This window comes from Leguminivora glycinivorella, chromosome 1, assembly GCF_023078275.1.
Source record: "Leguminivora glycinivorella isolate SPB_JAAS2020 chromosome 1, LegGlyc_1.1, whole genome shotgun sequence".
Classification (NCBI taxonomy): domain Eukaryota; kingdom Metazoa; phylum Arthropoda; class Insecta; order Lepidoptera; family Tortricidae; genus Leguminivora; species Leguminivora glycinivorella.
The window spans coordinates 26,385,903-26,412,054 of NC_062971.1; the positions used below are offsets into that span (position 1 = coordinate 26,385,903).

The 26,152-nt window shown below is 34.6% G+C and overlaps 1 protein-coding gene across 1 annotated transcript; it reads left to right on the plus strand.

Moving 5' to 3' along the window:
• Positions 1-1,566: 1,566 nt before the first annotated feature.
• LOC125229795 (cytochrome P450 4C1-like) lies at positions 1,567-26,071 on the plus strand. The gene is made up of 9 exons (XM_048134739.1): positions 1,567-1,736; positions 3,214-3,326; positions 3,560-3,650; positions 20,348-20,533; positions 20,792-21,159; positions 21,272-21,340; positions 21,419-21,590; positions 21,735-21,905; positions 25,264-26,071. Exons 1-9 carry the CDS (start codon positions 1,583-1,585, stop codon positions 25,431-25,433), a joined length of 1,494 nt encoding a protein of 497 aa, XP_047990696.1. The 5' UTR covers positions 1,567-1,582; the 3' UTR covers positions 25,434-26,071.
• Positions 26,072-26,152: the final 81 nt, after the last annotated feature.

A 26,152-nucleotide genomic window follows, 5' to 3' on the forward strand; every position in this document is an offset into this window, starting at 1 on the left:
CGCCATGCTATATGAGAGTAGGAGAAGGGGTCGCTTTCGACCACACTGTTATATGTATATTTACTCCAGAGTTGGCATCGCACGTCTGTTAATGAGAGTCAAGTCTACTGGCCTATCCAGAGTGACTCTCCCTGTACGATCGGTTCGCCTCCAGACTAAGTACTAGCTGAACATATAGTACTCTGGTGTCCTACACACCACCTGGACGTGGGGGCGCTGCCCCCACGGGGTCCTCCATAAGCCTGCCCCCACTAGACCCGACCCTTACTCCAACTCATAACCGACCGTACTACATGCTTTGCCTGTGTGCTTCCGGTACACACTCCGGGGAGCCCTACGCTCCCCAATCCAATGTCCTTGTATTATTTGTCTAGGTAGACACCTCAGGATTGGACTACGACTTAGTGAAACTACGTTAACCAAAGGCCGTTGGCTAACCCTTTGTTCCACTCCCATGTAGCTAGTATTGTCGATTATACAAGTATAAATATGTGTATAAACACTCACCAGGGCAGACTCCTGTAACGGCGTGGAGGCGCTACATGTACTCCTCATTTCATACACCCCGCGCCGTCTCACGCCACGTGCACGTACCTTACTTTTCTTCCAATGGCGCCAATGTGCTTCCGTCCCGCCATTGGAGCTGTCATTCGAGCTGTCCGTGTTGCCACATGACAAAGTAGTAACCTATTCAATACCACTTACCAATTTACATCGCGCTCGGCGCGACACACATGTTGAAAAAAAAAGTTGGCGGGAGTTGATTATGTATTATGTTCTTTCGCTTTACGACAATTTCGTGGTGTAAATTGCCGAGAAAAATATAATTAATTTCTCGCAATCGAAGTGAAAAACAGAGTGTACAACAGGGGCATACATTTAATAATAATTATTGAAACCCAGAGCAAATCGCGCCGAGCGCGGAAGCGCGGGAAGGAATATATCTCCCTCTCGCTTACCCGTAGGTACACCTCCTTACATACTATTTCATACCGTTCAGGCGGAATGCGGAATTACTGAAAGTACATAAATTTACTAAGTTATAGTTATTTTTTCAATACGTACATAATAAACAGCATTGGTACATCAATTTCTATAAGAAAAAAGTAGATGATGTAATTTCTATATATGAGAACTGAGTGGCGCCGCTGCAGAGCATGCTCTGCAGCGGCGCCACAATAAAAGCCCATTATTTCATTTCCCGCTATAGGTACAGTCATAACATTACACGTACATACTGTACGTCTTACGAACATCATTTTAACATATAATTAGTTGAATTTCATTAAGGTGGCGCCGCTGCAGAGTAGCACACAACAAACGGAACCGTTATGCAAAGATCCTATGAATCAATATAGTATATAATTATATTATATTGTAGATTTAATAAGATAGTGTATCAATGAGGCTTTAATTAATAATGTTCATAATTGTCTATCAACTCGCACTGTGACCCAGGCGGCATGGACAATTTATTGCATTATAATTGTAATCGATAAGTATATAGAAATTATTTAGGTATATATATATAACAAACGAATGCGCCAGTCGTTGCCAAGTTTTGCATCCGGGCAGATTCGCGATGTTGCATTGCATATCGTTATTGATTTTAGTGTCACTTATCGTTGCACATTTGTATTTTAGATATTGTCATGCAGGACGACTTATCGCCAAAATTCCTGGACCGAGAGGCTGGCCTCTGATAGGAAACCTCTTTCAGGTCTTATTACCACCAGGTAGTTATTAATATTATTTAGTAAGTATTTAAAAAAATAAAGGAAAAGTGACATATTTGAAATCGCTGTAGCTAAGGTAAGTAAGTAATCACGGAATATTTTTTTCACCTCACTAGCTCGGAAAGGACTTTTTATTCTTTAAAAACAGATAGCAAAATCGCATTTTATCCACAAGAGTGCAAAGAATATTTGAAATCCGAACGTGTCATTATTTACTTTTTTAAATATAATTTCTTGTAAAGGCATGTCCCAGACAGGACAATTTTCTCCCTGTGCTTAAATTGTCTTAACAAATCATGTGATGCAAACGTAAAAATAATTTCATATCGAATTTTATCCGACTAAAAACATAAAATTCAAACAATTTTATAACATGATTTTACCATAAAACACTTGAAATCGTACAAGAAATTGTATTTTTGACTCTTCCGTTGTACTTATTCAGAACGCACCTTAAGTAATATTGCAATCTCAAAACGCGTGAAACGGAACGCACCCAAATAGATTTTTCTTCTTGATTCTTAGGCCTGATTTAGACGGCGTGCGAACTCGCATGCGATTTTAGTTACATTGCGGGCTGTTGAGGTTAGATTAATTTTGCACAGCCATCAAATAACGCAATGTAATAAAACTCGTATGCGAGTTCTCGTACTGTCTAAATGGGCCCTTAATTTGAAACTTTTGTGGTGTCGGTGGGTGCATAGTGGAAATTGTAATAAACGCAAATTGACTTATTTCCAGTTGTTTTTATTGCGTGTTTCCTCGCTTTAGTGAGGTGAAAAATTATGTGTTACACACGGGATGCAAAGTTATTTTACCTCGTGTATTGCAACACTCTCTGCGCTCAGGATTCTATTTTTGAACTACTCGCTTCGCTCAGGATTCTATTTTCGCAAAGTGGTTCAACCATAGAATCCATTCGCTAGCTCGTAGTTCAACCCTAGAATCCATTCGCTAGTTCGTGTTGCAATTCCACACTCGGTTAAAATACAACTTTGCTCCCTTGTATAACAAATAACTATTTTCCTGGGCATACCGGAGATACCGTGTGAATTCTTCGAAAATTAGCTGTTCAGTCACTATTTTTGCTTATTAATAGATAGGTAGATAGAGACATATTATTGTAAATATGTCACTCAAAATTAAGGTATCAGTATCAGGTATTAACTAAGTATCTCAGAAATTATAGGTCTGGTAGAAAATGTTTTGGGGATTGAGAAAGACAAGAAAAAGGTATAAATAAGTCATAACAATTATATTATAACCAATACGATTACATTAAACTTAATTATTGACCGGGACTAGACCGTGATTACCTTTTTGATTTTTGTTTTCCGTGATCATGATGCATGCAACTGCGTCGAAATACCGAGTCGGGAGCTCGACAAAAATGAAAAAGGTACTATCACGGTCTGGGTATACCCCGGTCAATATAAGTCTAATGAAAACAACCGTGAATCTCCTAATATGATTTCAGATGAACTGTTTTTATTTGCAAGAAAACTGCGAGCGGAGTTTAAAGGACCCATAACAAAACTAACTTCTTTCAATATTCGCGTGATTAACATTTACGAACCAGAAGATATCGAGGTAAAATTAAATATTCTTATTAGTCTTACCTATTGCATTTTAAGTCGAAATAAGTATTTACCAATCGTAGACAAAAAAATAAATTGTAATTACGACGTACCTACTTATTAAAATAATAAAAAATCATGGGTAAGTTAGGTATATACTTAATTCACATAATTTGTGTCGCTATAAGTTTTTCAACTTGTTTCTAGCATTGAAGGGTTGTTTCTAAACACTAAGTTATTTTTCAGATAATACTTTCCACAACCCGTTTCAATGAAAAACGAATTCCGTACAGTTTCCTAGCACCGTGGCTCGGCCAAGGATTACTTGTAAGCAACGGCAAGTATCATCTAACCTACCTATATTTTTTGAACCAGCCTGAGATACTTGAATACGAAAATTAAATAATATATATATATATATATATATATATATACATATATACACCGTGTTTCACTTAACACTAAAAACCTGAAAACAGTTTGTTCAGAATCGAGAGTAGAATCGATTGAGCTATATCTTGATGGGGGTAATATTTTTATTTAAATTAGTATTATTAGTTATTTTTTACGTGCCCATTCTATTGTGCTCGTAATACAACATTGTGTATATCGCATTGCTAGAGGTTGTTTATCTTTTTCAGTATTTAGGGGTATTAATACTGGCTGGTTACTTGGACGATTATTTTTTCCGCTACTAGTTTGACGTTGTTTGTCAGTTTAATCTTAATGTTTATCATAAGTCATAACAAATTGAACTCGTACCTAATTACAACCTTGTCATTTTGAATATTGGTTTTAAATTTGCTTACTGCGATTACCTGTCCAATTTGAAGTTTACTGTGATAAAGCTTTAAAGTGTTTTACAGTGACATCTTAGCTGTCTATTGGTAAACCTTATCTCGTTAGTAGTAGGGTACCCCCGTTACCAGCCCGGGTCTGGGGCCTGCTCCCAGGACCCCACCACCGCCCATCCATGGTCTTGCTAAACCTAAAAAAAAAAAAAAAAAAAAAAAAAAAAAAAAAAAAAAAAAAAAAAAAAAGTAATAGCCCCCCATTTAGATTCATTGCGCTGGGTCCCGACGCTCTCAGAAGCCTCCTTCTAGTATTTACACAATACGTTCTTTACACAATACACCTTGTGCACGACGGTTACAAAAGGATTACCGACCCTTTCTATTGTTCGATCTGGACTCTGCGCTAGACCATTGTTACCCTACCCAGCTACCTGGCAGTGTCATGCACACCTTTTCCTTGTGTGTCATACTGATAGGTATTTTATAATTAATTTTTAGTATAACTTTGTGATCATATGGATTGCGATTCTAACCTAACCTAACCTAATTAAAATACCTAACTTTTCCATTCGTAACCTAACCAAATTTAATTAAAACCTACTCTTAGTTAACCAAAGTAGTCTAGACTTACCTTTATGAAACCTGAGTTTCACCTACTTTTACTTTATTTCTATAAATGTAGGTATTTATGAAATGTATTATAATTACGTTTTAACTTAAGAACTTCTGAGTTACATTTAAGTTTATCCAAATACCTAAACTTAACGATCCTATCTAGCGTATCTTTCTTTTTCTCGAATATTTATGATATCTTATACCTATTTCTATCATACATCTCTTTGTTGTATTACCAAATTTGTACATATGATTAATAAGTCAATTTTATTGATTACGTCTTAAAATAAAAGTTACTTTCCCATCTTATCAAACTTTTTTTACATATATTTCAATGTTTTGTATCTGAATAAACCTCGATAATTTTGTAAAGTTGCATTTTTGCTTAATTGCTTTATTTATTGTACCTTCTTTGAATAATTTACTTACCTATGTCTATTATTATTTTTTATGACTTGTGTATTGTTTAAGAGAATGCATACTTTCAATAAACTTGTTAAGACGTGAGAAACTGAGAACCGGTTAAAACATGTTTAAGGCTAATTCTATGTGAAAAAAAAATGTCTTTTGTGTATTTTTATAGATAATATATATTTATTGTTTCCGTTTATTTGAATAATTCGGGTTTTGGGTAAAGAGATCCTTCGACGAACATGTCAAGGCATGATACTTTGTATTCATATTTAACAAAGAGCATTAACTGGTGTAAACATGTTTTAGACTAACGCACCGGTAATTCTTGTGACTTGAATTTATTATTGTAACAACTTAGGTGCTTTATTATAGATGTTTATTGTATTGTAAAATGACAAAAAGTTTATTGTTTGCGTTCAGGTATAAGATGAACTGGTTGAAACAAGATTTATGGTACGTTCCCCTGCTCTCTACCATATTACGAGTATAAAAGCCAAAGAGAGTCGAGGCTGAATTAGTATTCCTGTAGAGGCAGCCTTCTGTACCAGAGCTCCTTGTATCTAGTGTGGTATATAGAGAAGTGGAGTGTGCGTTCAAAAGTGAAGTGTTTATAGACAGATCTAACAATGGACGTGAGTATGTTTTTCTTTTTAAATTACTGTAACCCATATTGCCTTTTTATAATATTGTTTCGTCTAGTGTTCTTTGTATTTAATTAATAGAATTGTTAATAGTGTTTAAAATATTGTCTTTCATTGTTTCAGTTCTCTGAAAATACTTTCAAGAACTATTACTACCCGGAAAATCAGGGTGATTCAACCGATGAGGAAGGTACAGCTGGTTTCAAAGTTAAGCAAGCCCTCGCAAAGAAACGTCCTGGAAATAATATTGACAGCTTCTTTGAACGACCTAAAAAGCAGTGTAAAACCTTGAAACGGTCTTCGAATGTAAGCAAAGGTTCGCCAGAAGGCGTGGCTAATTTATCATCTGGACAAGATGATGGGGCGTATTCATCTCACTTAATTAAAATAGAGATATATGATATGCAAACAATCAAAAACATCCCAGCCACGGAACACTGGAAGCACGCGGACGTCAGACTGAAGTATTTTGCGTTGGAAGACGACTTGGAATTACAAAATACGCGAAATATTGTATATAATATTACAAAACAATTAGCTTCTAAGGACACATGTGTAAAATATTTTATAGATAATAAGAAACAGTGATAAATATAATTTTTAACGATAGCAGTAGGATAGTGTTAAAGTGTTTCACATTTCTTATCTTTCCTTTTTATGATTTAAGTAAATTTCCTTGTAAGATATTCTTTTGCATTGTTTCACATTAAAAATGACGAAAAGTGTTAAGTCGATCCATTACATTTGTTAATATGTAATAACCCTCTTTGTTTTATAAAATGTATACTCTTTATTGAATTACTGAACGCAGAAACTCAATGTGGGGAGGCGGCCTCGTTTGACAATGGATTCTCTGAACTGTGATGTTTTTGATGCGGAACTTATAAGACTCTGTGAAGTAATCGAACTAGATGAAGAGTTATATGAAGCCGCCCGACTTGTGAGCCAATGTCACGGAGAGACGTAAGTTATTTTCACTTATAATATTCATGTTCCTGCATGTTCAAACCATTTAACGAATACCTGCTTCATGTTGAGTTCCAACTTGTTATGACTGGATCTTGTTTCTACTTGTAACGATTATTTCCATTACCTGCTGAACAATAGGATAGTTTTTTAACGAGACGATACTTGATCTTATTGTTACGTTGATGGTGAGGTGGGAGAGCCCACATATATAAACGGGGTATCTGAGATTGTTATCATTCAGTGTTTTACCACCGTGCTTCAATAATTGTAATACTTATTTGTGACGTTCATTTCCAAAATGGTTTTTACTTACTATCATATTGGTCCCACTTTACCTCGTGACAAGATTGCACAATTAAGTAAAGAATTTATTTTAAAATGTTTCCATAACAGTATAAGGCTCTGGTACACAGAAAATAAGTTACCTTCCACATTAGTGGATGATTTTGATATTAAACCATACTTTACACCATGTAGTGGTCATTATATCAACGATTCCAAGAAGAAAACTGTATCTGAAGATGTAATTGACGGTGTTTTAATGATGCAAGCCTATTGTCAGCAGTGTCGAAAAGATTTGAGTTAGTATAAATGAAGTAACATTTAAATATTTTTAATTATATCTCGCATCAGAGTATTTATAAATGTATATGTTTTCGTTGTTTTAGATCTTCTCAAATAGGAGGTGGATTGAAGAGGTCGGCTACAGTTTTAGAGACAGAAGAAGAAGTATCTGTTAAGAAAAGTCGCCTAGCTGTTGAGCCTACATCATCAACGTCATCTAAACTAACCCCTTCTGTCATTGTAAGTACAAATAATAATGCTGAAATTGAATGTTCTGTATGTAAAAAGTTAGTGTCTAAAAGATATTTTAAAAATCATTTAAACAGTAATCTCCATAAAAATAATGTTATAAGATCTGACTTAGAATGGATTGATGTTCAATTAATTGAGAATGCGTTTAAGAATAGGGTGGCCACTTATAGAATACTACTTAATGAAAAAGTTTACCAACCTTTTACACCTGAAACTATTTTACAAAAGAATAGAGATAAAATCTTTGCATTATTGGATCGTTCCCTTAGTAATCATTTTGCATTGAAAGTTAACTTTATTCTAAATGCCGATTTTACACAAGAGAGCAAACAAATCAATAATACTTTTGATTTCCAATTATGTAACAATATTATTGATACTAGTAGCGACAAGGATGAAATTTTCGAGTCCGTGGTTAAGGATATATTAACAAAATTATCTAACTTTGAAAGAAAAGACAGTGGGTGGGGTTTAGTAAAATTTAACTATCTAGATGTTAATGTTAACAAATTTAATCCGTTGCGCGGTTCTTCTTATATTGAGTTACCACGAGATATTCAAAATAAAAAAGCAGTTATTAATGTAAAAAATAGTGATCAAGAATGTTTTAGATGGGCAGTATTGTCAGGATTATACCCCCCAACAAACCATCGTTCAAACTGTACTAAATCGTATATTGCTCATATAAATAAATTGAATTTTAGAGATTTAACTTTTCCAATAAAATTGGGGGATATTCCAAAATTTGAAAATAATAATAATATGAGTATAAACGTTTTTGGAATTGAATACAATTCTCAAAATAAAAAACATGATATAGTAGGACCATTGCATTTAACAAAGTGTAGAAAAGATATCCATTTGAACTTATTGTATATATCCAAAAATAGTAACGGACATTATTGCTTTATCAAAAACTTATCTAGATTAGTATCTAAGCAATTATCAAATACACAGCATGCTGTTCATATTTGCGATGGATGCTTATCCAACTTCACAACTCACGAAAATTTAATGAAACATCAAAGAAACGATTGTTTCCATGTTTGCACACATTTACCTTCAGAACAAGATAAAAAGAAAAACTGGTTCAATGAAAACGTTCCCACCAATGAAGTTACCTTCGATAATTACGAACGTAAATTAAGGGTGCCTTTTGTTGTTTATGCTGATTTTGAAGCCTTTTTAAACCCAATAGCAACACAGTCAAATAACCCTACAACATCTTCTACTACAAATATTCAAAAACATGAGGTATATAGTTTTGGATATTATATTAAGTGTTCTTATAATGATAAATTGTCTGTGTATAGAACATACAAAGGTAAAGATTGCACCCAGGTATTTATGAAGTACATAGAAAAAGATTTAAAAAGCATTTGTAAGAGGAATACTTTCGGAAAAACTCCATTGCCTTTATCCATTGAAAATAATAAACATATTGCTCAGAGTAGGACATGTTACATTTGTGATAGAAATTTAAATAGTGATTCTATAATTTCCTATAATTTCCATACTGGTCTTTACGAAGGCGTAGCACATACATTTTGTACTGAAAAATACAAAGCACCTCAATTTATACCTGTATTTTTTCATAATTTGAGTAACTATGATAGTCATTTCATAGTACATGGACTTGGTTTGGTGGAAGGGGACATTGAATTGATTCCACAGAACAAAGAAAAATACATTTCATTTTCTAAGAAGTTACAAATAAATAATCGCACAATCAAATTGAGGTTTGTAGATTCACTTAAATTTATGCCCAGCAGTCTTGATAAACTAGCAAAAAACTTGTTCCCTAAACAATTTCATGAATTAAAATTGAATTTCACTTGTGAGGACGATTTTAAACGCTTATTACGAAAGGGTGTGTATCCGTATGAATACATGACATCATACGATTCTTTAAAGTTAACTGATCTTCCCTCTAAAGACAATTTTTTTAGTTCTTTGACTGATAGTCACATCTCAGAAGATGATTATAATCATGCAAAAGATGTTTGGTCCCATTTTCGTTGCAAAAATATGGGCGATTATTCCGATTTATATCTAAAAACAGATGTTTTGTTACTGGCTGACGTATTTGAAAATTTTAGAAACCTTTGTCTTAAGACGTATGGTTTAGATCCCGCGCATTATTATACTGCTCCAGGATTAAGTTGGGATGCAATGTTATTTACGACAAAAATAAAATTAGAACTCCTAACTGATATAGATAAAATATCATTCATTGCAAAAATATTCGAGGTGGCATATCGCAGTGTAGTAACAGATATGCGAAAGCTAATAATAAATTTATGGATGATTTTGATTCAAACATACCATCGTCCTATCTTATGTATTTTGATGCAAACAACCTTTACGGATGGGCTATGTCTCAATGTCTCCCTACAGGTAAATTTGAATGGGTTCATGTAGATACAGACTTCAATATAGCCGATGACGCTGATCATGGTTTCATATTAGAAGTTGACCTCGAATACCCTAACGAAATTCATGACTCACATTCAGATTTACCATTCTGTCCTGAAAACGTTTGTTTGGGTAATTGTAAAGAAAAAAAACTGATTCCTAATTTAAATAGAAAAACTAATTATGTAATTCATTATCGAAATCTAAAACAGTGTTTGAAGAATGGTTTGGTATTAAGTAAAATACATCGCATTCTTAAATTTCAGCAGTCTATGTGGTTAAAAAGTTACATAGATTTAAATACCCACATGAGATCGCTGGCATCATCTGATTTTGAAAAAGATTTTTTTAAACTAATGAACAATTCAGTGTTCGGTAAGACAATGGAAAATGTTGCAAAACGTGTAAACGTCAAATTATTAAATCACTGGGAAAATCGAGGGAAATCGCAGGGGGTTCAGTCTTTGATAGCTAGACCTGAGTTCCACAGTCTATCCATATTCTCAGAGAATTTAGTAGCTGTTCAATTGAATAAAACTAAAGTCTTTTATAATAAACCGATTTATTTGGGGTTTTGTGTATTAGATATATCAAAAACTTTAATGTATGACTTTCACTACAACTACATGAAAATCAAATATCCTAACAAACTCAAACTTCTTTATACAGATACGGATAGTTTAATTTATCAAATTTTCACTGAAAATTTTTATGCAGATATAAAAAAAGATCTTAATTTCTATTTTGATACATCTGACTATCCTCCTATCAATAAATATAATTTCCCACTTATAAATAAAAAGCGATTAGGATTTTTCAAAGATGAAAATAATGGTAGAATTTTAAAAGAGTTCGTTGGTCTAAAATCTAAAATGTATGCCTTAGATGTTGAAAAATATGATGAGAATGATGACAAAAAAGGTAAATATGGTGTTTTATCAAAAGCTAAAGGAGTCAATGGATGTGTTACAAAGAAATTTACTCTAAATAATTTCAAAACATGTTTATTTAACAAAAATGTGCAACGTGCTCAAATGCTAAGATTTAAATCTATAAAACATGTAATATTCACTCAAAAAATTAATAAAATATCATTATCTCATGATGATACAAAACGTTACTTATTAGAAAACACTTGTGACACCCTTGCGTGGGGACATTGTAAAATAAAAAAATAATTTAAATTTTGTCATGTAAATGACAGAACATTCAAATTGGAATTATTGTTTGTAATATATATTTTGTATGTAAATTTGAATAGTTAACTTAAATTGAATTGTAAATTATATTTTAATTAATTGTTTAATTTAACATTTATTCGTGTTTTGGCAATAAGAATATTGTAAACATAGATTTATTGTTTTTTATGTTTAAATTTAAATTGGTGGTTGGGTATATAAAATGTAACAATAGATTATAAAGAAAAGTGTTAATATCAGAATAAATATACATATTTTTTATCAGTTTTTTTTTTTACTCTACTTTAGTTTAAATAGTAATATGTTTATTGAATAGCACCATTTAATGTCTATCCGCATTCATATCAACACTGTTAAACATATTACAGCATTCAAAGATGATTCATTTTTATCATCCTTTCACTACCATTGTCGCAGGTCCCAGTGGGTGTGGCAAAACTCAATTTGTTACAAATTTTTTGAATAATACTAAAGAGATATGTAACATAGAATTTGATGAAATTATTTGGTGTTATGATGAAATGCAACCTCTTTATAATCTAGAAAATGTAAATTATAGTCAAGGAATACCAGATTTTTCAATTTTCGATGGGAAAAAACCTAAACTTCTAATAATAGATGATTTAATGAGAGAATCAGATGGACGAGTTGTTGATATTTTTACTAAAGGAAGTCATCATAGAAATTTAAGTGTTTTTTATATAACACAAAACATATTTCATCAAGGAAGAGGTCAACGTGATATTTCACTGAACACAAGCTACATTGTATTTTTTAAGAACCCTAGAGATAAAACTCAAATACGATACCTGTCACGACAAGTTTGTCCTGAAAATTCAAAATTCGTGGATGAAGCCTACAAAGATGCTACAAAGGATGCTCATGGTTACCTTATGATTGATCTGAAACAAAATACAAATGACATATGTCGTTTTAAAACAAAAATATTTCCATTTGATGGACATTGCACAGTGTATGTACCTAAAAAGGATTTAAATATGATAAAAATCAACAAATTTTAGTCAGTTCTACATGATGCATGCAAGAGTAAACACATATAAACATTTATTAGAAGCATTGCACTTGCTTAAACCCAAATATCGTACTGCATTACTTAAATCTTGTGATGATGAAGAGATCAACATTATATGCGAGTGCATTTATAACGTTCTGAATGGGAAAATTCCTTTAGAAAAAAAGGAAAAAACAAAGTTAAAAAAGTACAAAGACATATTAAGGAAATTAGTTTCAAAAGGTAAACATAAATTAAGAAAAACGGTTATAATTCAAAAAGGAGGTGCCTTTTTACCTATTATTTTAGGAGCAGTTCTAAGTGCCTTAGTTAACTCTTTATCATAAATAAACAAAATGGAAAACACGAAAAAAATGTTATTAGTTGAATCGGACTTTATTGAAAAGTTAAAACGCAATGAGAACCCTCCTGAAAATTCCTCATCTCGGCTAGATGAAGAGATGCAAAAAATTCTCAAAAGTAAAATGAACGATCGTGAAAAATGGATTCTTTATTCTCAAGCATTGCAGCGGTTTCTACATTTTATTGAAACAGATCGAAAACCGTTTAAGATACCTATAGTAATGGAGGGTTTCGATCAATTCAACAAAGAAAGTAATGATATCATAAATTCAAAGATACCCAAAAAGGAGGAGACAGAATATAAGGAATCAGCGAAAGGTGATGTAACTGAGATAGCTGCACCATCTTTGTTTAACACGACACCTGGTGAAATAAATCAAGAATCAATGCCGATCAGTCCATCAAAAATAATAGAGATATTACCTAAATCTTATGAAAAAAAGCTAGAACGCTATTAGATTACATTGTTTTAAGTAAACCTAAAATTTGGTGGAAGCAGACTGGTGAAGTTGTTATAAACAACCAGACTATTCAAAATAGCAATATTACTGATTTGGTGAGTGACACGGTTAGATGTCTTAAACGTCCTAAACCAATTGGCTGGGAAGTGTTTGCTTTACTTTTAAAAGATATCAAAGTTCCTAAGTCATGCATAGGTAATCCTACAAATTTAGCATTTATTAATGACACTCCTTTGATTGAGCCCTTTACCCCTCTACTTCTATAAGAACACGAGCCTCGTTAGATAAAGAAAACAACACATCTACTCCTCTTACTACACGAGTACAAAAATCATCTGCAAAAACTATAAATTGGGAAAGATGGACTCCTTATTAGATATTAACAGAATCTACTATGATATCTCTCACCCCGCTGGTTATAGCAGTTTAAATAATTTAACAAAGGAAATGAAAGGTCAAATGAATAAAGAAGATGTAAAAAAATGGTTACAATCTCAAGACACGTATACACTACATAAACCTGTTCATAGGCGGTTTACTAGAAATAGATACATTCTATCTAACTTTAATGAACTTTGGCAAGCTGATTTGAGTGACATGAGTACATATAGTCAATTTAATGATGGTTACAAATATATTCTTTGTGTTATCGATGTATTCAGTAAATATGCTTTTGCAAGAGCCATGAAGAAGAAGGATTCAGCAACAGTTAAAGAATGTTTTGAAAGCATATTTACTGAAGCCAACTCAGTTCCTCGTCATATCCAATCTGATAAAGGTACGGAATTCGTTTCAAAGGTGGTAAGAGATTATTTCAAAAGTAAAAATATTAATTATTATACCACTAATAACCCTGATATTAAAGCAAGTATAGTAGAAAGGTTCCAGAGAACTCTTAAAACGAAAATGTGGCGTTACTTCACTCATAAGAATACATATAATTACATAAATGTTCTACAAGATCTTCTTTATTCTTACAACCACAGCTATCATTCAAGCATAAAAATGTGTCCAGTTGATGTTAACTCTAATAATATTATGACTGTTTGGTGTAATTTATATGATCGCAATACAGATAGACAAATCTCACCAGAAACTGCAAAACTAAACGTAGGAGATCATGTTAGAATCACTAAATACAAACATATATTTCAAAAAGGTTACGAAAGTAATTGGAGTGATGAAATATTTATAATTAATTCAATTATTAAAAGATCTCCTCGGATTGTTTATACACTAAGGGATTTGGAAGGCGAACGCATAATTGGGACGTTTTATTCAAAAGAAATACAAAAAGTAACTTACCTCCCCTCCAACGAGTATAAAATTGATAAAATATTACGTTCACGTCGAGTTGCTGGCAGAAAGGAAATACTAGTGAAGTGGCAAGGTTATCCTAATAAATTTAATTCTTGGATACCTGAATCAAGCTTAAAGAAAATATGAGTGATAATAGCTTTTATTTAACTTTGTTAAGTAATAGTTCATCCGATTATTACACAGATAATACGACTGCACATTTTTTAACAAAATTACCAAAGACCATTAAATTGGATGGAGAATGGGTAGTTGGTTTGGTGGAATTTCAATACCCTTGTTCTATGTATAATGTACAAGAGCATGAAAACATAATTTATATAAAGAAAAAAGTGTTTTCGACTGCTGACAAGACTTCAAAAATTGTGGATATAAAAGCTCATATACCAGCCACTACTTACGATAATATAGATCACTTTCTTCAAGCGTTTAATGAAAACCCTCAGTTAAAAAATAATGTTAAATTTCGTTATGATGAACTAACAAAAATGATAGGAGTAACAACATCAAATAAAGATATCACTTCTATCATAACAACTCCAATACTAAGTCTTCAAATGGGTTTTAAACCAAGAACAAATTTGAAACAAATCACATTGGGAAAAAACCCAGCAAATTTATATTTAGGTTTACCATCTCAAATATTTGTTTATACAGATATCATTCATCCACAAGTAGTTGGAGATGTTATAACATCGTTACTTAGAATAATACCTTTAGATCCAACTAAGTTCATTTATGGAGCTTATAAAACACATATTTTCTCACCTGCTCACTATGTACCAGTTTTACGAAGAGAGTTTGATACAATTGAAATAGATATAAGAACAACAACCGGTGTCAGAGTACCATTTCAATTTGGGTCTTCTTGCGTGAAACTACACTTTCAACGTGTAAAATGATGTATAACAGATCATCAACCTCTTGTCCTTACGAACATTATTATTCACACCAAGCCGGCTCTGGTGTAGGAATTGTCTATAAGGGAGTTCCATATCAAAGAGGACATGGTATAGGCAGTTTTTTGGGAGGACTATTTAGATCCGTACTCCCTTTATTATCTAGTGGTTTAAGAACCATTGGAAAAGAAACTTTAGGAGCAGGAGTTGGACTCTTATCTGATATGGTAAATGCTCGCCCTATAGACAGTTCCATACGATCACGATTCAAGGAAGCAAGTGCAAACCTGAAAAGAAAGGCCGATGAAAAAATTGATTCCCTTATGTCAGGATCTGGGTATAAAATGTCCAATAAAAGAAGGGAACCGCTCATTGCTCTAAAAGCATCGCGACGAAGAGGAAGTAAAAAAAATAAAAAAGATATAAATAACGATATATTTTCAAACTAAATAATGTCATTTTTACATAATCATTCATGTGAGTGTGCGAAATCTGAATTAGATATATTTGCCCTTCCATCAACTCAAACAAGCATTGAAAGCGGACAGTGGATTCATTATAAACCAATTTCATCTTTAAGCGATGACGGTCCAATCGAATTTCAAGTACCTGGTTCAGGTGATGACTACATAGATCTATCACACACAATGATACACATTACTGCTAAAGTGTTGAACCAAGATGGTACTAAATTAAAAGCAGATGCTGCAGTTGGACCCACCAATAACTGGTTACATTCTCTTTTTAATCAACTTGATGTATATTTAAATCAAAAACTCATATCACCACCAAACAATACATATGCCTACCGTGCTTATATGGAAAATCTTCTCAACTACGGACCAGCAGCCAAAACAACTCATCTTACTTGTGGATTGTGGTATGAAGATACGCCGGGCTATATGGATACTGTTGACGTTAACAACAAAGGGTTTAACAAAAGGCTGGAATTTATCAAGGAGAGTAAGGAAGTAGAAATGATTGGTCATTTACATGGTGATATATTTAATCAAGAGAAATTCTTAATAAATGGTGTAGAACTACGTATTAAGTTAGTTCGCTCAAAAGAATCATTCAATCTTATTTGCCACCAAGATAAAAAATTCAAAGTACAAATAATGGATGCCAGCCTCATTGTAAGGAGAACGAGAATCAATCCTAGTGTTTTGTTAGCCCATCAAAAAGTATTAGCCACAACAACTGCGAAGTACCCCATTACGAGGGCAGAAGTTAAGGTTCTCACAATACCAACGGGGGTTCAGGGTAAAACATTAGATAATATATTTCTCGGACAAATTCCTAAAAGATGTATTATTGGATTTGTATCAAATTCAGGCTTTAATGGTAATTTAGCATTAAATCCTTTTAATTTTCAACATTATAATATGAATTCATTTAGTTTGTTCGTAGATGGTCATGAAGTTCCTTCTAAAACATTACAACCTTCATTTAGTTCTGGTACAATAGCAGCAGCATATCACACTCTATTTTCTGGAACTGGTATTCATTTCCATAACGAGGGTAATGGAATAAGCAGAACAGATTTTGGTCAAGGTTATTGTTTATTGTGTTTTGATTTAACTCCTGATTTATCTGCTAATTCAACTTCACACTGGAATCTTGTTAGACATGGTAGCGTTCGGATAGAAGTACGTTTTGATTCCGCTCTAACTAGTACCATTAATTGTATTGTGTATGCAGAATTTGATAATATAATTGAAATAAATAAAAATCGTGATGTATCTGTAGATTACAATAGTTAAGAAACATATAAATACCCCGTTCTCTTTAATTTATTTTATTTGGAATTCATCATTGTTTGCATGATCATCAATAATTTGTATATGTTACTTAACTATGGATACTAAAGAAATTCAATTTTGTATGAGGAAACTAAACCCATTGTTTAATTCAAATGTTTTTGCTGCCAACAAAATACCTATTCGGGTTAATCTACCTACCTTTATTGTCAGTAATTTGGACCCTGATTCAAAACCGGGTTCCCATTGGGTTGCTATACACATTGATGTAAATGGTGTAGGTGAATATTTTGACTCCTTTGGCAGGAAACCTTCCGGTTATCATAAGTCATTTCTAGATAGAAATACGAGACGGTGGTTTTACAATAATAAATCACTTCAAAACCATTTCACTTCTGTTTGTGGTGAATATTGTTTAGTTTATTTGTATTTTAAGTTTCATGGAAAATCTATGAAACATATGCTTAACTTGTTTTCTGATAATTCTTTATGTAATGATCTAGTATTACGAAATATGTTTAAGACCTTTTTTGTGAAATAAATAAAAATACGTGTACTGGTAATAATGATTTTTATTTTGAATTCTCACATAGTAACCTTTATAAAACTACAGACATTTGACACCATTTTATTTCTTATTTATTTTGTTTGGAATGTGAAACAATGCAAAAGAATATCTTACAAGGAAATTTACTTAAATCATAAAAAGGAAAGATAAGAAATGTGAAACACTTTAACACTATCCTACTGCTATCGTTAAAAATTATATTTATCACTGTTTCTTATTATCTATAAAATATTTTACACATGTGTCCTTAGAAGCTAATTGTTTTGTAATATTATATACAATATTTCGCGTATTTTGTAATTCCAAGTCGTCTTCCAACGCAAAATACTTCAGTCTGACGTCCGCGTGCTTCCAGTGTTCCGTGGCTGGGATGTTTTTGATTGTTTGCATATCATATATCTCTATTTTAATTAAGTGAGATGAATACGCCCCATCATCTTGTCCAGATGATAAATTAGCCACGCCTTCTGGCGAACCTTTGCTTACATTCGAAGACCGTTTCAAGGTTTTACACTGCTTTTTAGGTCGTTCAAAGAAGCTGTCAATATTATTTCCAGGACGTTTCTTTGCGAGGGCTTGCTTAACTTTGAAACCAGCTGTACCTTCCTCATCGGTTGAATCACCCTGATTTTCCGGGTAGTAATAGTTCTTGAAAGTATTTTCAGAGAACTGAAACAATGAAAGACAATATTTTAAACACTATTAACAATTCTATTAATTAAATACAAAGAACACTAGACGAAACAATATTATAAAAAGGCAATATGGGTTACAGTAATTTAAAAAGAAAAACATACTCACGTCCATTGTTAGATCTGTCTATAAACACTTCACTTTTGAACGCACACTCCACTTCTCTATATACCACACTAGATACAAGGAGCTCTGGTACAGAAGGCTGCCTCTACAGGAATACTAATTCAGCCTCGACTCTCTTTGGCTTTTATACTCGTAATATGGTAGAGAGCAGGGGAACGTACCATAAATCTTGTTTCAACCAGTTCATCTTATACCTGAACGCAAACAATAAACTTTTTGTCATTTTACAATACAATAAACATCTATAATAAAGCACCTAAGTTGTTACAATAATAAATTCAAGTCACAAGAATTACCGGTGCGTTAGTCTAAAACATGTTTACACCAGTTAATGCTCTTTGTTAAATATGAATACAAAGTATCATGCCTTGACATGTTCGTCGAAGGATCTCTTTACCCAAAACCCGAATTATTCAAATAAACGGAAACAATAAATATATATTATCTATAAAAATACACAAAAGACATTTTTTTTTCACATAGAATTAGCCTTAAACATGTTTTAACCGGTTCTCAGTTTCTCACGTCTTAACAAGTTTATTGAAAGTATGCATTCTCTTAAACAATACACAAGTCATAAAAAATAATAATAGACATAGGTAAGTAAATTATTCAAAGAAGGTACAATAAATAAAGCAATTAAGCAAAAATGCAACTTTACAAAATTATCGAGGTTTATTCAGATACAAAACATTGAAATATATGTAAAAAAAGTTTGATAAGATGGGAAAGTAACTTTTATTTTAAGACGTAATCAATAAAATTGACTTATTAATCATATGTACAAATTTGGTAATACAACAAAGAGATGTATGATAGAAATAGGTATAAGATATCATAAATATTCGAGAAAAAGAAAGATACGCTAGATAGGATCGTTAAGTTTAGGTATTTGGATAAACTTAAATGTAACTCAGAAGTTCTTAAGTTAAAACGTAATTATAATACATTTCATAAATACCTACATTTATAGAAATAAAGTAAAAGTAGGTGAAACTCAGGTTTCATAAAGGTAAGTCTAGACTACTTTGGTTAACTAAGAGTAGGTTTTAATTAAATTTGGTTAGGTTACGAATGGAAAAGTTAGGTATTTTAATTAGGTTAGGTTAGGTTAGAATCGCAATCCATATGATCACAAAGTTATACTAAAAATTAATTATAAAATACCTATCAGTATGACACACAAGGAAAAGGTGTGCATGACACTGCCAGGTAGCTGGGTAGGGTAACAATGGTCTAGCGCAGAGTCCAGATCGAACAATAGAAAGGGTCGGTAATCCTTTTGTAACCGTCGTGCACAAGGTGTATTGTGTAAAGAACGTATTGTGTAAATACTAGAAGGAGGCTTCTGAGAGCGTCGGGACCCAGCGCAATGAATCTAAATGGGGGGCTATTACTTTTTTTTTTTTTTTTTTTTTTTTTTTTTTTTTTTTTTTTTTTTTTTTTTTTTTTTTAGGTTTAGCAAGACCATGGATGGGCGGTGGTGGGGTCCTGGGAGCAGGCCCCAGACCCGGGCTGGTAACGGGGGTACCCTACTACTCTCGTTGCAGTAACGTACAACACAAATAAATAGTCTTATGGTTTATGATGGTAGTTAGCAATTATTTTATTGAGTGTAGAGCTAAAAGTCAAGTAGAGCTGTACAGAAAATTAAAAATTCAATTTAAAAGAAAGTAACGATCAGATTAAAAGATGAATACTCTAGATTTAAAAAAAATAAAAATCAGTTGGGGTGTCTGAGGTTTTGAGTGATACCGGAAACACGTTGTATATATATATATATATATATTTAGTATGAATAGGTAGACGTTTGACCACGATCACACCTGATGGTAAGTGATGATGCGGTCTATGGCATTCCACTCCTTGGCGGCTTGGCTTGGCAATATTACCTAATCAAAATGTATGTACCTACTCTAGACTTTATATTGGTATTTTTAATAATAATTTGATAATTATATTGTACTAAAAGGAAACAAATGGCACCAAAGACGGAAGTTGCTGACTTCGGCGTTCCACTTCAACATCCTGAAGCAGTTCTGCCACACGATCATCGAGCAGACGGAGACGTTGCTGGGCAGTGTGCAGGCCGAGCTCGGCAGCCCCAGGACCGACCTGCTGCCGATCATATCTAAGGCAACTCTTCGTATTATGTGCGGTATGTCTTTATAGTAACAAATAGATATATGCCTCCTCTCATGAGCGGGTTTGGACTCCAAGGTGGTGTAGTACGGATTGGAGACGCACGAACCTACACCTTCCTATTTTCCTTCAATCTTCATAAAAGCTTTTAAATTCAGTGCATATTCCTGATCCTTTATTGGTTTTGTTATTGGTTTTTACCAATAAATCACCACCTGGCTTCTACCAGGACTCGAATCCGCGATCTCCAGATTGAAGGTAAATTTGTTTTCAGAAACTTCCATGGGTACGTCGTTGCGTGAAGGTACAGAATCAAGGAAATACTTTTCAGCGCTCCATACGATTGGTTATTGTATAGTCAACCGAATGATCCGGCCGTGGTTGTACCCCGACGAAATATTTTACCTCTCAGCATTTTGGAGAATGGAAAAGTCTGCCTTGAAATATTTACATAAATTTACAAACCAAGTTATTCTAGAAAGGAAAAACTACAAAGCTACCAATGGAAAAAATAATGATGGTTCGGCAGTGCATGGTCAAAAAAAGAAACAGGCTTTTTTGGATTTGCTTCTTATCAACGAAATGGAGAACAAAATAGACGAAAATGGAATACGGGAAGAAGTGGATACGTTTATGTTTGAGGTGAAGATATTTTTATAAAAGTTACACTGAAAACAGGCAGATGTGTGCCTTTTCTCTACATCTTCAGAAATATAACAACCTTTTCCAATTCGAAATCAAACTTTGATTGCAGGGTCATGATACAACGGCTATGGCGCTTTGTTTTATGATTATGAGGATCGCCAACGAAACAATTGTTCAGGCAAGTGTCGATTTTACTTTTAGTGTTTCCATACAGTTCTCAGGAGTAGAAGTATTTCTTAAGTAATACTGTTTTCAGAATTGTATTTACGAAGAGCTGCAACGTATATTTGGCAACGACAGTCACCGACAAGTGACGTTTGAAGACCTGGGCGAGATGAAGTACCTGGAGTGCTGCATAAAGGAGTCCCTGCGCCTCTACCCCAGCGTGCCATTCATCGCTCGTCATATTAATGAAGACGTCACGTTAGGTCCTTACCTACTTAAAATATTACTTTTTGACTAGGAAAACATTCATGATATGCAATACGAGTTTATGCATTTTAGTGATCTGTAGAAAGTAGAATCCAGGATATTGTAAATTTGTTACAAGTGTGTCTCATGTATTTTTCCAGGAGGGTATACCGTACCAGCTGGCACTATTTGCCAGATCAACGTGTTCGATATCCACCGAGATGAATCCATGTACCCAGACCCTGAGCGATTTGTACCGGAAAGGTTTATCAATGGGAAACGACATCCATATGCATACATACCATTTAGCGCCGGACCAAGAAATTGTATAGGCAAGTAATTTACTTACTACTATTATAAGCATAGCTGGGCACCGTTAATCAAATAGTTAACTTCGTTAATCGCTAATCCGTTACTAAAAAATTTAACTTCGTTAATCGTTAAAGCGATACATTTCGACAAATTTAACGTAAGTTAAAGTTAATCGTTAATCCGTTAACACGTGAAAAAAATTAACTTTTGTATTATATTTCTGTAAAAGGCCGAAGTACTGCTAGCCTATTGAACTCTAGGCTGCACGTGGAAGGCAGTGATCGCCTGAGCTACTGCCAAGAGCTGTGTCAGGAGAGATGCTGGCGGTGACGGGACTGTTGTGGCACTTTGGGCGGTAGAGGCTAGGGAAGCGAATGTGGTCGTAAATAGGGCTCGAATTTGCTGCCCTATCACTACAACAGTCGCCATTGTAAAGCTTAGGATTCACCGAATCAAAGTTAGTAAAGCAAATCTACGTGAAGAATACTTTTTAGGGTTCCGTAGTCAACTAGGAACCCTTATAGTTTCGCCATGTCTGTCTGTCCGTCCGTCCGTCTGTCCGTCCGTCTGTCCGTCCGTCCGTCCGTCCGTCCGTCCGTCCGCGGATAATCTCAGTAACCGTTAGCACTAGAAAGCTGAAATTTGGTACCAATATGTATATCAATCACGCCAACAAAGTGGAAAATAAAAACTGGAAAAAAATGTTTTATTAGGGTACCCCCCCTACATGTAAAGTGGGGGCTGATATTTTTTTTCATTTCAACCCCAACATGTGATATATTGTTGGATAGGTATTCAAAAATGAATAAGGGTTTACTAAGATCGTTTTTAGGGTTCCGTAGTCAACTAGGAACCCTTATAGTTTCGCCATGTCTGTCTGTCCGTCCGTCCGCCCGTCCGTCCGTCCGTCCGTCCGTCCGCGGATAATCTCTGTAACCGTTAGCACTAGAAAGCTGAAATTTGGTACCAATATGTATATCAATTACGCCAACAAAGTGCAAAAATGAAAAATGGAAAAAAATGTTTTATTAGGGTACCCCCCTATATGTAAAGTGGGGGCTGATATTTTTTTTCATTCCAACCCCAACGTGTGATATATTGTTGGATAGGTATTTAAAAATGAATAAGGGTTTACTAAGATCGTTTTTTGATAATATTAATATTTTCGGAAATAATCGCTCCTAAAGGAAAAAAAAGTGCGTCCCTCCCCTCTAACTTTTGAACCATATGTTTAAAAAATATGAAAAAAATCACAAAAGTAGAACTTTATAAAGACTTTCTAAGAAAATTGTTTTGAACTTGATAGGTTTAGTAGTTTTTGAGAAAAATACGGAAAACTACGGAACCCTACACTGAGCGTGGCCCGACACGCTCTTGGCCGGTTTTTTGATAATATTAATATTTTCGGAAATAATCGCTCCTAGCTCTTGGCCGGTTTTTTTTAGGTAATATTTCGGACTTTTAGCAATCGACATCGGTAAAACCTAGGCACCGGCAAATCATAATTTGCCGTACTTCGACCTTTTATAGTAGCGGTTAGAACGTGTTTTTCGCAGCGCAGATGGCGCCTGTGCCCTACTAGATTAACTATTAACGGACTCGGAGAAATTTAACGGAAGTTAACGAGTCCGTTAACATTTTTTCAAGTTAACTTAAAAGTTAATCCGTTAATCGAAATGTTAACTTCGTTAATTAACGATTAACGGATTAACGAGTTAATGCCCAGCTATGATTATAAGTAAGTGATCGGTCGGCAAAATCTATAATATTCTTGACCTGTTACATCGAGAATAAATCCATATCATTGCCGAAACTGCTCACAACATTGGATGAATTATGGATACCTACGGTAGGTGTGATAAATAGCACTGACAGCCCAGCCATCCCAAGGATTGGCCTTCGAACCAGCATCTGAATAGGTAATTATTACGCAATAAATATAGGTTCATAATATAATGGGATATTGAGGTTAAGTGAGTACCTGATTATTTAAAAAAAAATGGTGCAGGATTCAGCTAGGATTAAACAAAAATTCTGTTTTGGCTCAAAATTAGTTTTTGTATTAGTACTTTATTTTTGCGTCAGTGACATAACTACTTAAAATAATTATTATTAATCAATTAGTAAACTATTTTTAATATTGAGTACCTATTACCTAAGTTAAGGAAGTATCCATAATTACACAGGCAAAATTTTGCAACACAGAGTTGAATGACCAGACGTAACATAAGGACCACGGACGCTATAAATAACGGGCCGAGGGTTCCTCCGATAAGGAATTCCTTTGTCCCACACATTATTCTAATGCAGGAATTTACGCCACATTTATGTAAATCAAATGTTATAGTATAGTCAGGTACGATACATAATGTATGCAGTTCCATTGGCGTTGATAAACCAATGGTAATGGAATTTAATAAGTAATTATAGCTGCAGGGACAGCACATGATTTGCGCGAGATTACATCGCCGCAAGATAGGCTACCCGCCCTTAAATCATTATACAACAAGAAAGAGAAGTATGACCTATAATACATCGCGGAAAGATACTATCGCGTCAATCATGTGCTAAACCTGCTGCTTGGAATAGTTAATTTTATTGTTTTATGTGTCATAAATAGTTGTATTCATTTTAATAGTCTTAAAATAAATAAAATAAATATTGGGGATACCTTACACAGATCAACTTAGCCCCAAACTTGTAGAACGTTGTATAAAGCTTGTACTATCGCCGTGTCTTGCGTGGGCGACGGTCGCGCGACCGTCGCCGTCGCGTCTCATCGCATCGTTTACTTCCATATCGATAAGGTTTGATTTCGTATGCGTCGCATCGCCGTCGCGCGACCATCGCGCGACCGTCGCCCACGCAAGCCACCGCGTATGGGTGCCAAGCGACGCTGTACATACTTAAATAGATAAATACATACTTATATACATAGAAAACATCCATGACTCAGGCTCAAATATCTGTGCTCATCACACAAATAAATGCCCTTACCGGGATTCGAACCCAGGACCGCGGCTCAGCAGGCAGGCCAGGCTCACTACCGACTGAGCCAGACCGGTCGTCAAGAGTCTGGTCTTGTTGTAACAGACATGACATCTTGTTTAAATCCATCAAACAATTGAAAACTATGACATGTCATTACCAATATCGATCGTCCGAGATAGTGACCACATCTTTAAAAATACTTACGTTTAAACTTTAAAAAAAGTAAAGCTACATGTAGCTACTACATAATTTAGGGCCGGTTGCATCAAACCGTCAGTCACCGTTAAATTTTATTGTATGGAAAGTTCCATAGACGTCTGCTACTTGACGATGATGTGTCTGTCAAATGTGGTTGATGCAACTGGCCCTTAATGAAATGTCTTGCAGGTATGAAATTCGCTATGATGGAGTTGAAAGTGGTAATGTGCGGGCTGCTGCGTCGGTTCCGGCTGGAGCCGGTGACGCGCCCGGCGGACGTGCGGTTCACGGGCGACCTGGTGCTGCGGGCCGCGCACCCGCTGTACGTGCGCTTCGTCAGCCGGGACTGCGATTGCTGATGTGTGAGCTGCTGCGGGTGCCGCCTGCAGCCGGTGCGCGGCCGGCGGACGTGCGGTTCACGGGCGACTTGGTGCTGCGGGCCGCGCACCCGCTGTACGTGCGCTTCGTCAGCCGGGACTGCGACTGCTGATGTTGTGGGCCCTGCATCAGCTGTAAGTGCGCTAGACTACAACGACAAATGATGTACCAGCTAAGTACCTAGTTGAGAATATGTAGGAACCCGCGGAAGTGCAGTCAAACGAAAAGTCTGGATCTGGACATAGTCTAAACGACCATCATCTACCAAGCCAAGCCATTAATGCCACGTGGTAATTTCAATTCATTTATATTTCGATTTAGCTTTGCCTACCGACTTTCTCAAATTTCGGGACCAACAAATCGCTGATCTGATCTTTCAGTGCCAAATCAAAGATAACATTTTTATTAGAAGTACATAATAATTTCCTCATTAGATGATGTGAAGAGCTATAGGTATATATATCATGATACCAAAATAATTTTCACCTTGGGCCTTAACACTTGAATCCTTCACTATGCTCAGGATTATATTATATTTATTAGAGTCCCCCGCTACACTCAAGATTCAATTATAATCCTAAAGTAAAGGATTTAAGGAGGAGGAGGTTAAGAGTCAATATACGCCCTCGCCGTAAATTATGTTATTTTGTGGTAGTATGTACTACATATTTACCTACACCGTGCACCTTTTAGGTATTTC